We start from the raw sequence: 17,157 nt of genomic DNA, 5'->3' as shown, positions 1-17,157 counted from the left end.
TCACTAGTTCAACTCTAGTCACTCCTGATCCAATCTCCTCCCTTTGTCTATCTCTTTTCTTTCTCTTGGACAAGATGGTGGTCATACTCATGACTTCTACTAGAGGGATGATATCATGAATGTTGGTTATGATTGTACAGCTTGCAAAGATACAAATTACAAAACACTCAATTTGCAAAAAATCATTAACACACTAAGCCATAAGATATACACAAAACACTGTTCAGCAAAAATAAACACTTAATAGGACTGACATATGAATAAGCAAGGCACACTGCAAGAAAACATCGTGGCTTTATCAAGCTGAAGCTGCTGCTAAAAACAACCAACTGGACAGGGTGGAAAGAAAGTACAGTACACAGTAAAAGTACAAAGTTTGTTTATATTTATGGAATTTAATGGCTGAATGAACTATGGGGGCAAGAGGGCCAATCATCTACCTGTAACATTACTCCTCCAACTACACATCATTTCATCAAACCAATTACTGTACTCCACATTCAATCGTTATTCTTCAAACATTCTAACAATAATATATTAAGGAATATCAATTAATTGCTGGTCTGAACTATGTTACTTTAGAGCCTTCAATTGGAATGTTGAGCATCTAAATTTGGTTTGCTTTCTGGCATTCTACAAATATGCTGAAAATCAGCAAACTGGAACTGGATGTGCTGAACCATATCTGTATCTTCTGTCTAGGGTGTTTAGATGCTCAGGCAACTGTACTGTTTTCCTCCAGGATCAGACTGGTAAAGGCATACGTCAGACTCCTCAGCAAGATGATCTGTTCTGTGATCTTCCAGTCCTTGTGGCATTAAGATGTTACTGTTAAAGTATCAAGGTAAACTATCATTTCCTCTAGGTCTATGTTTTTGGTCTTTTTTCCTAGAACAAGCAGTAAGCACACTAAAATCACATTCAGCATGTTTACATGTCCAAGTACAACCTACTTGGCACACCCATGTATCAGGTTCTTGTCTTTGCATGTCATGGTTCAACATCAGTGTGTGTGTCCCATTCACCTGCATCATTAACTAAGCCTTGGCCTTCCATCTGTGTTTATTCCCAGCCCTACAGATCTCATGGATAAAAAATTATTTCAATCCATAATTAAGATAGTAAGACTGTCTCCTGAAGGTTAAATCACTTGCACTTATTAGCTGAAAGTTTGTATGCACTTCTCTCTCATCATATGGGGGGCGACAGGAAACTGAGGCTTTATCGTCTGCTTTATTTGTATCATCATGGTCCTCTTATCATTCAAAATATCTTTCCTAATGTAAACAAAGTCACACTACAAACTATTTCCAACTGCTGTTGGAGGAACAAAGGAGTGCCTAACAAATGTTACAAGGACTCTAAAAGTTGACAGAACAGCAGTAATACAGTAACTAGGCAGTTCACAAACTTAAAACCTATACTATACTATATTCAAGAAAAAAGGGCAAACATAATAAAACTTTCACAATTATTTTTAACATGGTATATCTCACGCAATAGGGAGAACAAGCTTAGCTACTTGAAGAAACTGGGTGTCTAAGATGCCTAAATAAATAAATAAACATTGTACTTTGTTCCCTCAAGTACAATGGGCCAGCTAATACAAAGTAACCTGGGGAGCCCCAACACACTCAGATTGCACTGGATACAGGCAACACACACTCTGTTTTTCCTAAAAGTAATATGTAGATGATAATTATAAAAACTTATCCAGAACATGTAACTGAAGCGATAACAGAAAAAAAATATTAGAACCATCACCAATGTCCTAACATCATGATGTGGCAATGACAATTTGTGAGATGGTAAGAGAGGAGTTTCTCCCTAGTGATAGATATTCAACAGAGTATTGCAGTCCAACCTCTTTAGACCAGCTCCCTTGGGACCAGGCCATAGCTGGACCACAGAAAATCCCTGAAGACAGAAATCACCCCTAAACAACAGGTTTTGATGTAGGAAAAATTAATTTTTCGTAGTCGCTGTTGAGTCCTCAAGGAGTTACCTTCCATGGGTTCATCAGAGCACCATGGAGCTTTGACAGACCCATGAAAGGTAACTCCTTGAGGATGAAACAAGTGACTACGCTATCAAAAAAATGATATTTTTATAATAAAATAAAGTTTGTTCATACTTACCTGGCAGATATATATATAGCTGTATTCTCCGAAGGACCGACAGAAATTCAAAAACTTACGGCACACGCAGTGGGGCCAGGTGGTTAGTACCCATTCCCGCCGCTGGGAGGCGGGTATCAGGAACCATTCCCATTTTCTATTCAGATTTTCTAGAGCTACTGTCTCCTGAGGGGAGGAGGGTGGGTACTATGATTATATATATCTGCCAGGTAAGTATGAACAAACTTTATTTTATTATAAAATATTATTTTGTTCATGAGACTTACCTGTCAGATATATATATAGCTGAATCCCACCATTGGAGGTGGGAAGAGACAGAATAGGATTTAGAAACAAACATATGTAGGCGATTGACGCCTTGGTTCCTTACCTGTTAGCACTGCTGACTTCGTGATTACTGTCACCCAAGTCTGCTTCTGCTTTACTAGAGTCTCCAGCGAGGTAGCGACCTATAAAGCTGGTGAATTCTAGATGATCTGTCAACGGGCGAGACCACAATGTGACTAGACCATATGACCTTACTGTGAGGGCAAACGACAAACGAAACAACCACCTGACCAAGCCTAGCTACGTCATGAAGTCATTACATAAGCTAAGGACTGGGACGACCACCCCCGGTGGCGACCCAACAACCATAAAAAACACCATAACTAAAAATTAAAACACACCTAACCATTAAATATAGGAGAGGATGAGTGTCGCTTTCTGCCCTCAAGATCATATTTGCGGAAACGTAAGGCCCTAGCGCACAGCAATTCTCGTAGGAAGTCTTTACTTCAGTAACGTAATGTGAAGCAAACACAGAATTGCTTCGCCAAAAAGTGGCACCCAGAATGTCATTGAGAGAGAAGTTTTTCTGGAAAGCCACTGAGGTAGCAATGGCTCTCACTTCGTGAGCCTTGACTTTCAAAAGGCTCAAATCCTAGTCTTGAACACTGGAATGGGCATCTATAATGGTGCTTCTTAAAAAGAACGCCAGAGCATTCTTAGAAAGAGGTAAATCCGGCCTCTTAACCAAGCACCACAGACTGTTAGAAGGACCTCGACAATCCTGAGTCCTCTGTAAGTAAAATTTCAGAGCCCTGACAGGGCACAGGGTTCTCTCTGGTTCTTGCCCAATGATCTCCGTCAAACCCTTAATCTCGAAGGACCTGGGCCAAGGGGAAGACGGGTTTTCATTTTTAGCAAGAAACATAGGGCTCAGAGAACATACCGCATCATGGCCTCTAAAGCCTATAATCTTGCTGATAGCCTGAAGTTCACTAACTCTCTTCGCCGTCGCCAGAGCAGTTAGGAAAATAGTTTTCTGGATACGCCCTTGAAGGATGCAGAATGTAGAGGCTCGAATCGTTTCGACATTAGGAATTTTAGGACAACATCTAAATTCCACGAAGGCAACTTTGGGTGAGCTACCTTAGAAGTTTCAAAAGACCTTAGAAGATCGTGAAGGTCTTTGTTGTCCGTTAGGTCGAGGCCTCTATGCCTAAAAACCGCTGACAGCATGCTTCTGTAACCTTTGATGGTAGGTACTGCCAGCTTTAATTCCTTCCTCAAATAAAACAGAAAGTCGGCTATCTGGGACACAGAGGTTGTGGTAGAGGAAATTCCCTTAAGCTTGCACCACTTCCTGAATATGACCCACTTGACTGGTACACTGCATTGGAGGAGGCTTTCCTGGCGTTGGCGATCGCCTTAGCCACTGGTCTTGAAAAACCCTCGCTCTGACCAACTTTTCGATAGTCTGAATGCAGTCAGACTCAGAGCGGAAGGTTTTTGTGGTACCTCTCGAAGTGGGGTTGTCTGAGAAGATCTATTCTCATGGGAAGCGCCCTTGGGAAGTCCACTAGGAATGTCATGACCTCTGTGAACCACTCTGCTGAAGGCCAAAGGGGGCGATTAATGTCATCCTCGACCCTTCTGAGGCCACAAACTTCCTGATGACTTCTCCCAGGATCTTGAATGGGGAAAGGCATACAGGTCCAGACCCTTCCAGTCCCAAAGGAGGGCATCTACTGCTACTACCCTGGGTCGAGCACGGGGAGAGCAGTACAGAGGTAGCCTTGTCATCCTCGGCGTTGCAAAAGGTCCACCAGAGAACGCCCCAAAGCTTCCAAAGCTCCTGACATACCTCTGCGTGCAGGGTCCACTCTGTCGGAAGAAGTTGACGCTGCCGACTGAGAAGGTCCGCGCGTACGTTCTCGACCCCTGCTACGAATCGCGTGAGAAGCGTAACTTGTCGAGAATGGGCCCACAACAGGATCTCTTTTGCAATCAGGAACAGGGACCGAGAATGAGTACCTCCTTGTTTCTTGAGGTACGCCAGGGCTGTGGTGTTGTCCGAGTTGATCTGAACCACCCGGCCTACAACCTGATTTTCGAAGAACTGAAGAGCTAAGAGAATCGCTCCCAATTCTTTTAGATTGATGTGCCAGGACACCTGTTCCCCCTTCCAGGTGCCTGACACTTCCTCCCCCCCACTAGTGTTGCTCCCCATCCCGACATGGACGCGTCGGAAAACAACACTAGGTCGGGGTTCTGAAGAGAGAGTGAAACCCCTTCAGCCAATTTTGCGGGATCGAGCCACCTTAGATGGTCCTTGGCAGAGAGAGAGATCTTGAGAGTCTCCTCTAGATCCTCCTTGTTCGTCCAGTTGTCCGCAAGGAAAAACTGGAGGGGTCTGAGATGCAACCTCCCCAGGGAAACAAACTTCTCCAGCGATGAAATGGTCCCCAGCAGACTCATCCATTCCCTCACCGAGCATGTTTCTTTCCCCAGGAAGGCCGATGCTTTTTCGAAGCAGTGCTGCTGACGTTCCTGGGATGGAAAGGCTCGAAAAACCACTGAATCCATCTGAATCCCCAGGTAAACAATGGACTGAGAAGGGATCAGATGTGACTTCTCGAAGTTCACTAGAAGTCCCAGGGACTTCGTCAGCTCCAACGTTGAGTGCAGGTCCTCCAGACACCTTTCTTTCGACGAAGCTCGAATGAGCCAGTCGTCTAAATAGAGCGAGATCCTTATGCCTGCTTGGTGAAGCCACCGGGCAACGTTCCTCATCAGAACTGTGAAGACCATAGGAGCCGTACTCAGTCCGAAACACAGAGCCCTGAACTGGTACACTCGTCCCCCCAGGACAAACCTCAAATACTTCCTTGACCGAGGATGAATGGGGACGTGAAAATAGGTGTCTTGGAGATCCAGCGAGACCATCCAATCGCCTGGTCTTAACGCACTTAAAACGGACTGAGACGTCTCCATCTTGAACTTCTCCTTTGACAACAAAATGGTTCAGTCTGCTGACATCCAGGACTGGTCTCCACCCCTGACTGTTTTGGAACCAAGAAGAGACGATTGTAGAATCCTGGAGAATCCAAATCCAGGACTTGCTCTATGGCTCTCTTCTCGAGCATCTGTTCAAGCAGATCGAAAAGAATCTGTTGCTTCTCTGGATGGTAAGAGGGCGACAGATCCCTGGGTGTTGAAGATAGGGGAAATTGAGGAACGGGATCCTGTAACCTTTCCCCGATTACACTGAGGGACCAGGAGTCTGCCCCTCTCACTCTCCAGGCTTCCGAAAAAACAAAAGAAGCCTGGCTCCTACTGGTGTCTGGAGGTCCGTGTATCATTTCTTGCCCCTTGGGTTAGAAGGGGCTCTGCCTCTGGAGAGGCCTCTTCCTCGAGGAAAGGATTTTGAGGAGGAAGCTTTGCCATGAAAGGGCTTCTGCCTCTTGGCGGCTAGTCCCTGAGAAGACGTGGACAGGACATTAGGACGCCTGGAAGACTGAGCGAGAAGGTCTTATGTAGCCTTCTCCTTAAGGCTGAGGCGAGATTCTTGACTAACGGCTGGGGAAGAGATGGCTAGAAAGAGGGCCAAAAGCAATTCCGCCTCTGCACAGGAGAAACTGACTTTGCTGCAAAATTGCAGTATAAAGCCCTCTTCTTCAAGAGGGTCGCACCAAAGTGAGCAGCCAGTTCATCGCGCCATCTCTGACGGCCTTGTCCATGCACGACAGCACACTGGACAGCTCCCCAGAGAGATAGAGTCTGGACTCAAGTCCTCAAGTCCAAGGCCCCCAAGCACCAATCTAGAAAGTTGAAGACTTCCATAGTCCTAAAAAAGCCCTTTAAGATGATGGTCAGTCTCCGAAAGGTCCAGGTCACCTTCGCTGAAGAAAGGAGAGCCCTCCTTGGAGAGTCGACCAGACTCGCGAAGTCTCCTTGGGAAGAAGAAGGGACTCTGGAGCCAATTTCTTCTCCAGTCTCGTACCATATCCCAGCCTTCCCGCACAATCTAGACGGAGGTAGGGCAAAGGAAGACTTGCCTTGAGTTTTCCGATCCTCCATCCACGAATTAACTTTCTTGAAGGCTTTCTTGGTAGCAAAGCGATGTCTTCATCTGAAGGAAGCTGGCGATTTCCTCACCTTCGACGAAGCTAACTGCGAAGGGGGAGAGAGAGGAGCAGAAGGCTGAAATTTATCAGGAAATAATTCTCTCAGCATGCTGGCCAAAACCTGATAGTCCGATGAAGACGACAAAGGGGGCTGTTCCTGCTCTGCAGACTCCGACTCATGAGACAACTCTCCCTCTTCGACGGGAGCGACAGGAGAGTCTTCCGGAACTTGAGGAAGACTAAGACCTTGAGGCCCGATTCGGAAAAGAGACCTCTTCTTGCGTGAAAGAGCAGAAGAAAACTCTGGAGCGTCCCGCACAGAAGCATCCTGCCGAGCGTCCTGCCTCGAATGCTGCCAGCGCCCTGACGAGCATCCTGAAGAGTGTCCAGATGAGAGGGGAGAGAAGCGTCTTGCCGAAAGCGCCCTGAAGAGCGCCCTGACGCGTGATGAGAAGCCAGACGAAGCGTCATGCGAACGCCCTGCCGCGATCCCTTCGGCGTCTTGTTGAGCTGCAAGAAGGGCGTCCTGACCAGCAAAAGAAACGTTAGGATCAGCAGCCTGAGGAGCGTCAAGGCGAGGCAAAAGAAACCCGACGATCCAACGAACGATGAGGGCAACCAGGAGAACTCGCCGGAGAGAGAGACTTAACGAAGAGCAGGAGAGAGGGAGACCTCTTAGACCTCTTAACGGGCAGCTTCAAATCCTTGCGGCGCCTATGAGGTTCAGACTCCTTTGCAGCAAGTAGGGAAGCCAACTGCCGCTGCATGTCCTGGAGAAGACGCTTGAAGGAGAATACTCCCTCTCAGGAGAAGGGCTGCTCTTGTGAGAAGAAAAGGGGGGAAGGGGACGTCCTCTTCCTTCTACCATGGGCGATGACAGCTCTCTTCTTGGGGCGACTGGGATGCTCAAAAAAGTCCTCCTCGGAAGAAGTCCTGGTCCTCTTTTGCGGCGGCAACTCATGGAACCACTCAGGAGAAGAAACGAGTACTCGAGAAAGAGGAGGAGAAGCGTCCTCCTCTGCGAAGCTTCTCTTGAAAGCGCGAGAGTCCAACCGAGAACACGACCCCTTGCGTGGAGAGGGCGCCTCAGAGGACGAGAAGCAATCCTTAAGGACGCGTGCGCGAGCACGATCCTTGGCAGCCTGGGAAACGACAACAGGGCCTGCCAAAGGGACGCCAGATCGGTGGGGGGTCCCCGTAACCCTCTTGCGGCTTTCGACATGCCCACTCCCTGAGTCCTGGGAGTTCGGCAGAGGTCCAGGCCTAGAGGCATTATAGGGCCGATCTGACGCCCCCTCCACAACACTAGGGGGATCACTGCACTTCACAACACTTTCAATCGCCAGCACCTTCGACTCCAAAGCACGAATGGAGTTCAAAATCTGCGCAAGGGCATTACCTCCCGCAGATGCAATCACAGGGTCCGAAGGCAACACTACAGGGATAGGTGAAGCATTAGAAGGGTTAACAGGTGACAAATTATTACCCTGACTCCCACCAGCAGACACACTCCTGGAGGAAGACCTCCTGATACGGTCACGCTCCAACTTGCGCACATAAGAGTCGTAAACCTTACAATCGGAATCAGGCAAAGACTCACACTCCTTGCAGCGATCATCCAACAAACAGACATGCCCTCTACATCTCATGCATACTGAGTGAGGGTCTACGAAGCTTTCGGGTAGCCTCACCTTACACTCCTTCACAACACACACCCTGAAACTAGCATATGCCTATCCACAAATCCAAAGTCAAAAACCAAAAGACAATCAGAATACTCAAGTGGAAAAAGTTTTCGAAATCCAACGACGGAGGTATTGACAACGGGTGTTGACAATACCGGCGACAGAGAAAATCTGAATAGAAAATGGGAATGGTTCCTGATACCGCACTCCCAGCGGCGGGAATGGGTACTAACCACCTGGCCCCACTGTGTGTGCCGTAAGTTTTGAATTTCTGTCGGTCCTTCGGAGAATACAGCTATATATATATCTGACAGGTAAGTCTCATGAACAAACCCCTATGTAAACAAAGACTTGCCAGCTTATTCCATGTATATATTGCTGTTATCAAAAGTAAAACAAAGCTTATGAATAATCACTATCATGCATTAGGTTTAAAAAAAATCTGCTGCTTTTGTTTCTTTACACCTGCACATGTTAGAGAGAGAGAGAGAGAGAGAGAGAGAGAGAGAGAGAGAGAGAGAGAGAGAGAGAGAGAGAGAGAGAGAGAGAGAGAGAGAGAAAGTATACCTTACACTGAGCTGATTAACAGCTCTCTTAGGGCTGGCCTGAAGGATTAGGTTTATTTTACGTGGCTAAGAACCAATTAGTTACCTAGCAACGGGACCTACAGCTTATTGTGGAATCTGAACCACATTATAGTGAGAAATGAATTTCTATCACCAGAAATAAATTCCTCTAATTCTTCATTGGCCGGTCGGAGAATCGAACATGGGGCCAGCAGAGTGCTAGCTGAGAACGGTACCCACCCGTCAAATGAGGAACAGAGAGAGAGAGAGAGAGAGAGAGAACTCTTGACCCCGCACAGGTTGTTACACCAAAAGATGTCCATTTGCAAAGTTCAAATAACAGTTATATTAAGAATGAGCATTTTAATAGAACTTGTTTTACAAACTGCATAAGGTATACTTCATGCACTACTGTCATATTATTATTATAATATAATTTATGAATATAGCATTCAGGCGCCATTTTCATTCTGATAATGTTTACATTCTTAAAATCATCAGCTGACTGCATTTTACCAACATCATACAGCCATTGGTTGCTGAATTAAACACATTTCGGAGATTAGTTTTTTCCGTAAATTATCACTGCTGGGTTTAAAAATGCAACTTACTCTATTTATAAGTGCAGTAAATTAAATGAAGTAAAGGTATGATTTTGCCAGTACTGGATGATGCTTTTGCTTCTTCTAAAACGTTTTGTGGCCTGCACATTATTTGTTTCCTCAGCCACAGGTCCAACCGTGAAATTTAGTGGCATACTTTCTTAACACTTTCCTCTCCATTGCGTGAAGGATGAATAAAGATTTATTTTACTGTTATCTATGGAAGTCACCACTGAAAATTAACAAATTTTTAACAATTTGACAAATGTAGTATAACCCTTAATAAACGTGTGTTACTTACAGTAACTGACTTTGCAAGGGGCTGTTTCTCAATTCGATTGTTTGTGTCAGTACATACTTGCTGTTGTTTATGCCAGTGTCTTGCATGCAGTAGCCAGTGGTTGTTATTCCCTTGTGGATGGGTACATACATATATGTTTACATATAGCTTTGTGGTGAAGTCCAGGTAACATACATATATGTGCAAGATTTCAGGCCATTCAGATTGAACGAATTTTGTGGGAGAAATGTTTCAATCACTTCCATGGGCCATAATTGGCTTCTGGCAACGCACACAGCCAGTCTATAGTAGCTCAGTAGAGGACAGAGAGAGATCAGTCTGACTTGAGATATCATCGGAGAATGCACTGCGGCTCCCAAACTCAGGGCAGCCCGTAAATATTTTACAATATATGCTCAGAATTTGTTACTGATTTTACATCTTATCTGTTATGATATTGTGTGACCTGTAATTAAAATTTTACAAAACAAAAACAATATTAGAAAAAACACTTAAAACATGGTAAAATTAGCATATTTTTACAACTGTCTTTTGTAAAAGAGGCCCTGCACATGGTTGGAAATATTCACTTTCAACCTCCTAAGGAAGGTACAAAAAAATTTTAGAATTTGTTTCCTTATACCATGTGCAAATGCATATCTTCCTCTTTCCATTGATGTGTTTTTTTTTAAACTGGCCATCCTTAAATTTAGCTCAGTCCAAGGGTGTGCTTAATATATATTTAGCCAAGACTGTGAGGGTTAATTACAAGAAATAGTGATAAATTCTTAGACATAAGTAATTATGTATAAGAAATAGTAATGAATTCTTAGAAAAGGTACAATATTGGTAAGCCTGATTTGATGTATGAAGATTTGCATTTAACCTGGTGAGCTTTGGCTTCTAGGTTTATTTATTAGTTAAAAGCTAACTTGGATGTAATATGCATTATCTATGGTAGCTACCGAAACCGAGAAAGACACTGAAAGCCTAGCATAGTGTAATCTACTGAAAATATTTCTTGCACTATACACAATGTATACGATGAAATCATGTTTGAAATTTTAATGATTGCACGATACACAAGATCAGAAGATACACGAGTATATACTGTATGCAAATTACAGTTCTTTTGTGGGCTGTATATTTTTGAGTTTCACAGAATATTTTCATTGGAAATAAACTGTGCTTGTGTATTTATGGAGCAAGCTTCAGTTCAGAAATCCAAATGCCAGATTTTTGAGGTTTGACTGTATGAATCTAGTGTTTCAGTGAAACTGAAAGCCTCATAGGTTTGCCTAAAGGACTTATTCTTAAAAGAACAATGAAAACAGTAGCAAAGTAAAATTAAAATAGACAGTGAAGTGGGAAGAGACTAAAGGGATTACATGCAGTGTACAAGGCATAAAGCAATGCAGCTGTGGCTAAAGAATATTAGAAAGAACAGTTTCTGGAAGGAACACCGTAAGTGACAAGCCCTTATAAGGTGATCCTCATCAGAGAGGAAGGCTCAAAAACTCTCATCCACTGGTAATCTCTCATTGGCTACAAATGTCCAGCATTAGTGAAAAAAGTGGTTTGTAAACTGTATGGACACATCCGTCATCTTTATTTACTAACTGATCATCACAAGTTGAGTAAAACTGCTATTCTTGGATTTTGTTAAAAACTTTTCAAACAACTTTAGAGTTCACATTTCCATATTACCTTGTGAACTATGTATCAAAGAAACCTGTGATCGACAACTTCTCAGACATGTATATCCTCACTTAACTGAATATCAGAATGTACATGTAATTGGAATACAAGCTCACACAAGACCATATGGCATTCCCACAACAAAATGACTGGGTCAACCAGGCCACCCACTTACACAAGACCTAATGCAGCAGTATCAGTGTTCTTGCTTTATATAAATTAACACCAATTTCCAAGGGGATTCAGATAAAATTTTCGGTGACAGATTTTCCAAACAATGCTACAAATAAAAATATACTTTCATATCATGTTGAATCTGTGATAATAATAGTCTTCAGCCTCTAATAATAACAGGCTATCTGAAGGAACATATGACTAAAATGCTTAAACACATAATCCCTAAAAACACAAAATTACATAGATGATAATTACCACTTCAAGACATAACTGCACAGCTGAAGAGTACAACTCAATTGCCTCTTCAGCATTTCCAGCCTCATCTTCTTCAAGACCCTCAAGCAGGAGAAAGTTTGCTCGACCCAGCTCACTCTGACCACCTTCCATTGCCTGTGGTGCTGAATACAACTTCTGATCTGGAAACAAAATGCAATACAGCAATTGAGTGATAGAATGACTTTCAGTTGTACAAGGAAACAGTTTATTTTTACAATTCTGGGTAGTACAGTAATGTATTTAATAAAATACCTGAAATCTGACCTTTGAAACATGGCAATTCTCACCATAACTATTTAAAGAAAAGACATCCAAAGAAAGACCAAGACCTTAAATTTAATACTGTACAGCACAGTATAAAATTCCATAAAAACTTCAGGTTTTTTCTTGGGAAAATACAGTAACATAAAAACAGTTAACTTGAGGCATATACTAAAGGAAAAAAATATATATGCAATATAATTTATATAAGATACTGTACTACCACTGTATATAGAGGAAATGCTTACCCACACTAAATTTTATTAGGTAATACCAAGAGTGAACATACCACAAAACACTGGGAAGGCAAAGTAAAAATAGCTCTAACAATGAGGGAATCAATCTCAGCTAAGGAAGCAAATTAACAGAACTGAGTATGGTTTTCCTTAACTCAGCAACTCATTATAAAGTTCTCAGTCTTTTTCTTTTTTTGCTCCAGTGAGCAGTAAGTTTATGGTATGCATGCAACTCAGTTTACTCAGCAGGATTAAGTGATTGTTGTTGTGCTTTAACTTAGCCTTTCTTAAACTACCATATTTAAACAAACCCTGCAGGGATGTATGCACCACCTAAACTGTGACACACAAGCAACACTGCAGATAATAGTAAAGGTTCTTTCTTGTATCCCCAGCTACAGCTGCATTGATTTCTGCCTTTTAATTTTCATCTATTCTCTTCTTAGCTGTCCAACGTCTTCAACTTTACTTTGCTACAATTTTCAGCTCAGAAACAGGTTGGAGGCTAGTGATGAAAACCTTCAACTTCAGCAGCAAGTACAGTTACAATTAAATACCTCTAAAGTACCAAATTAATGAAGTCTAAGAAATAAATAAATAAATAAAAGGTGCACAAAAAACTTAGGTTTAAACCATAAAACCTTCTATGTTATCTTAAATGTGCTGCAGAAGGCACATTGTAGGCAGAACTCTACTGCAGAGGGGTATAAAACTATAATTTTAATGAGTCTAACATACCATTCTGTTCAAGCACATCTGCTCTATCGCTATATTGCTGAACTCGGTCAGCAATAGACGGGGTTGAGAATCCACGAGCCTGTGCCTGCTGTAAATATGCTGCAGCTTGACGGTACATATAAATAGCTGCCTGGTGACTCCCACCTGTGTCAAAAGTAGTTGCTTGCCTTGCTATATCAGCTGCCTGATTGACAAGTTTCTCAACCTCATCCATCTTCCTCTAGTGGTCAACTGAAACAAAAAATTAAATTATACTGTATTTTATAAGGTTACTATCTGATGCATACATACATATGCAGGTAGTGTCTTTCTTTGCTACAACACTCTAAAATTGTGAAAATACACTCAACAAATAAAAGCAACTTTTATTTGCACATGCCTACAACCTGCCATTTACTGCAGAATCACTTCATCTATGGTGAGAAACGTTAACTGGTTCATTGTAGTGCTGCATGGCAACATGTGTTGACAGTGAACTATGAACAGAGTTAACATTTCTCTGCAAAGAATACTTACTTGGTTGTAGAACTTGGTGAAGGGGCTTCATGATTAAAAGAGAAATAAGTTCATGTAAGACTAGTGGTGAGCATCCAAGCCAATGTTGAAGGTTCTTATGACCAAATGCGAGGCGAAAAGGCTGCATGAGCACAGAAAGAGATCAAACTGAGGTAACAGGAGCAAGACAAACTTGCAAGATTACCCCGGGTTGACAGTAGAACAGGCAACTAAGAGAGAGAGCCACTTCGGTATGTTTAAAGATGACCAACCAATCTGATACAGCCCTACTGCTTGGTTACATCTAACATACAGCATGTGTGAAAAGGGGAAATATATTTAAAGTATTACATAAATTAATTGGTTTAACGAGACTAATGAGTCCCATTTTGGACTAACAGCTTGCCTGGAAGATTTGTGACTGGAAGATTTGTTCCTGAATCAGAGGTGAAAACTGGAGAAAGTTAAGTTTGAGATGTTGGATAGCTAAGCAGGAAGAGATCAGAGGGAAATCAATGAAGCTAAAAGCAGAAAGTGATGTACATAAATCCCATGCAGACACTATAAAAACCCTTTGGTATCATGTACAGTGTGCCACACACAGCACACTGAATGTGGTAACTCTGTGGGGTAAAAGAGGTTTAAAAGAATGGGGTACTATTGATCATATTTCCTTACCTTGCACTAGAGATATTACTGATAAGTGTGAAGGGCATACAAAGCCATCTTTACAGGAAAGAGGCATTGGTTGTATGAAAAACTTACAGCTGACTATCAATACTTGGGCAATACTTACAGTATGATTTTAAACCAAGGGCATATATACAGGTACTTCTTAATTCAGAGATAAAATTTCAATTAAAATATAGCAAGCCTTCACTTCATGGTTTTCAATTTCAAGGATTTATTACATACTGTATTACAGTATATACATACAGATAAATTTTTACTAAAGGAACTATAAAATGCACATCCTAGGCCTAGGGGATTTTATAATCCAACCAATCAGAGTAATATAATAACTATGCCTGCACTTTGATCCAAAGCATTAATTCTTTCACTTTCCATCTACCACTATGGAAACATACACTAATTCATTGACTGTATCGTGAGTAATTTAATGCTGTAAAGGAGGCTTCCTTTCTACCAATTAAACGACCTCACTTGTCATCCTATTGAATTTTCCAATTCCTGTACCAGCCAAGATTAATGGGAGATTTCTTTGACAAGTATAAAAATTGGGTCAAAATTGTAGTACAGTATATACCAAGGATGGTGCCAATATACAGTAGTACAGAGAAAGAACTGTATGATAGCAATTTTCTATGTACTGAACTGTGTTTGGAAGCGGTACCTCGAAGGTGTTCTACTTAGAGTCTTACTTTTTTACTATTAAACAAATGTGTTTATCTCCTCAAGAGTCATCCAACAGCCCCTGCTAAAGACCTGCCTTGTCAATCGAAGACAGTACAATCTAAGCCTAACACTTCTACTAATGCTTCTAGTCAAAGGAAGGTCAACAAACAGAAGAGGTTGGAACCCAAAGATTTCCTCTTTGGGGACTTTGAATAAGATAAGAAGTGCATTTGTTTTTTTTTATTAGGCTAGAATGGTGATAAGTCTGGAGTATGATGTACTACCATACATGGATCGCCTAGGCCACTCCACTTATTTGAATATAAACTTCCACTGGTCTACTTCATTTGTTTTATGGGGTGTTCAGGGGGGCAAACTCCCACAACCAGGTCAGGGTACAGCACCCTAATTTAAGGTATGTACCCCTACTAAAATATGTCTTTGACATGCTTTTAAGTAGGCCACAAACAAAGTCGCAGGAAGGACATACCACATGTTCAAGGATGTACCCCTACTAAAATATGTCTTTGACATGCTTTTAAGTAGGCCACAAACAAAGTCGCAGGAAGGACATACCACATGTTCAAACAGAAACTTACAACCATCAATCCAAACACACAAGGTAAGTTTGTAGAATGTAGGGAAAGAGTCCGTAAAGCATCTGCTATACACGTTTGTAACTTAAAAGTTAGGAAGGGATCTATAGTTAGGATTTTATATATAATCAAGATGTTGCTGCCAGGCCCAGTTCACGTTTGAATGGAAATTTACACCTAATGGCATGGTCAAGTTTGTTGGGATAAGGTCCAGAAAAGTTTTTTTACTTTAATACCAGTTCTCAATACTGAGTCTCCTATCTATTATTAAGTGCTCCTTAATTTACTGTTACTGAGATATTTACTGGTGAATGATTACCAACTTTGACTTTTTACAAGTTTGTTGTTTACCTTTCAGTGCTCATGAGTAGTGCTCCCAATTAAATTTTTTTTTTTTTGTCCTGATACACTGTGGATAAGGATGACTATCAAACTGTGACATCTTTGATTGTTTTTACTTGCCAATGGGGGTCTGTGGATAATGCTGAAATCTGATTTGTTCTTTATTTCTAAGTTTCAACAGTTAATTTGGAATTCAGAATTCACGCATTGCTTAAAAAAAATTAACTTTAGTTCTTAGTCATGGTTCCTTTCATGCAGACACATAACTATAATCCTTGTTCCTTGGATCATTTAGCAGTGCTCCATTTTTATTTTTGTGTTTTGAACTTGTCTGATGTCCATTTTGGTAGCAGATTAGTAATTTTAAAGATCTAGACCCCTAACATTTGACAATTATGGATGAAACACTGGGAAACCAGATTATTTCTTGGGTTAGTGAAAATACAAAAGTGAAATACTGTACAGGATATATTCATGATACTTTGGCAAGTTCATATTCTGATTAAGGTAAGATTTACTGAACATTTTCAAAGTGATGCCACACACTAGGGTAAGCAGGACCTGATGACCTAGGTCATGCTAGGTTGGGAGTCTGGGGGAGCCTGCAGCCAAGTAAGGACCCAGCATCCTAAGCTAGGTCAGGTTGCAACCCTGTTATTTATTTTAATTTATAGTGTCCTATGGTAGGTGAGGTGGGGGTCTGATGGGAGGCAAATGCATATGCCCAGGTAAATATCCTAGGTTGGACTGGATTAGGTTACATGCGGTTAAGTCACAAAAATGTTATTCTGATATACAGTGGTCTAGGTCAGATTAGGTGAGGGGATCCAGGAGGAGCAAAACCTCTGGGCAGGTAAGGACAAGTGGTCTAGGTTAAAATAGGTTAGAATACATTCCTGGGTAAAACTGCAGGTTGTGCCTGTCTTAAAAGCAAATCAAAGATATTTTAACAGGGGTGCAACCTAACCTAACCTTCCCTTAACCTAAGCCATCCTAATGCACCCTGCCCTAACCTGGCTGACGGGACTTCGCCCTCCCTGGACCCCCAACATCTCAATGTACATAACGGAACATGTATAGAATTATTCTGCAGTAGGCTAGCCTATTACCCTTCTAGCACTTCACACATTGTGTGCTTTCCTATTGCAGGTTAGCCTATAAAGGGGGTCAAGTACCTCAAAAAATATAGTATGCAGCAACAATTAATGTTAACAACATTCAAAACACGCCCACTAAAACATACGACAATCATATTCAGAACTCTGGAATGTGACAAAGGTTTACGGAAAATTTTAACCTGAAAACATCTAGACCTGGCCT

At 42.0% G+C, this 17,157-nt stretch overlaps 2 protein-coding genes across 3 annotated transcripts in view; both read right to left on the bottom strand.

Moving 5' to 3' along the window:
- LOC136835005 (transmembrane protein 192) overlaps positions 1-17,157 on the bottom strand; it is a 209,047-nt gene that overhangs the window by 73,092 nt on the left and 118,798 nt on the right. The window lies entirely within an intron of this gene.
- LOC136835004 (calpain-7-like) overlaps positions 1-17,157 on the bottom strand; it is a 37,786-nt gene that overhangs the window by 20,217 nt on the left and 412 nt on the right. Inside the window, 2 exon segments of the mRNA XM_067098014.1 lie at positions 11,793-11,953; positions 13,049-13,279. Coding sequence (XP_066954115.1) covers positions 11,793-11,953; positions 13,049-13,262 — 375 coding nt within the window. The 5' untranslated portion in view covers positions 13,263-13,279.

This window comes from Macrobrachium rosenbergii, chromosome 54 (genome assembly GCF_040412425.1).
Source record: "Macrobrachium rosenbergii isolate ZJJX-2024 chromosome 54, ASM4041242v1, whole genome shotgun sequence".
NCBI lineage: Eukaryota > Metazoa > Arthropoda > Malacostraca > Decapoda > Palaemonidae > Macrobrachium > Macrobrachium rosenbergii.
Note: the sequence above shows the minus strand (reverse complement) of the source record. Positions and strands in the feature narration are given on the sequence as shown.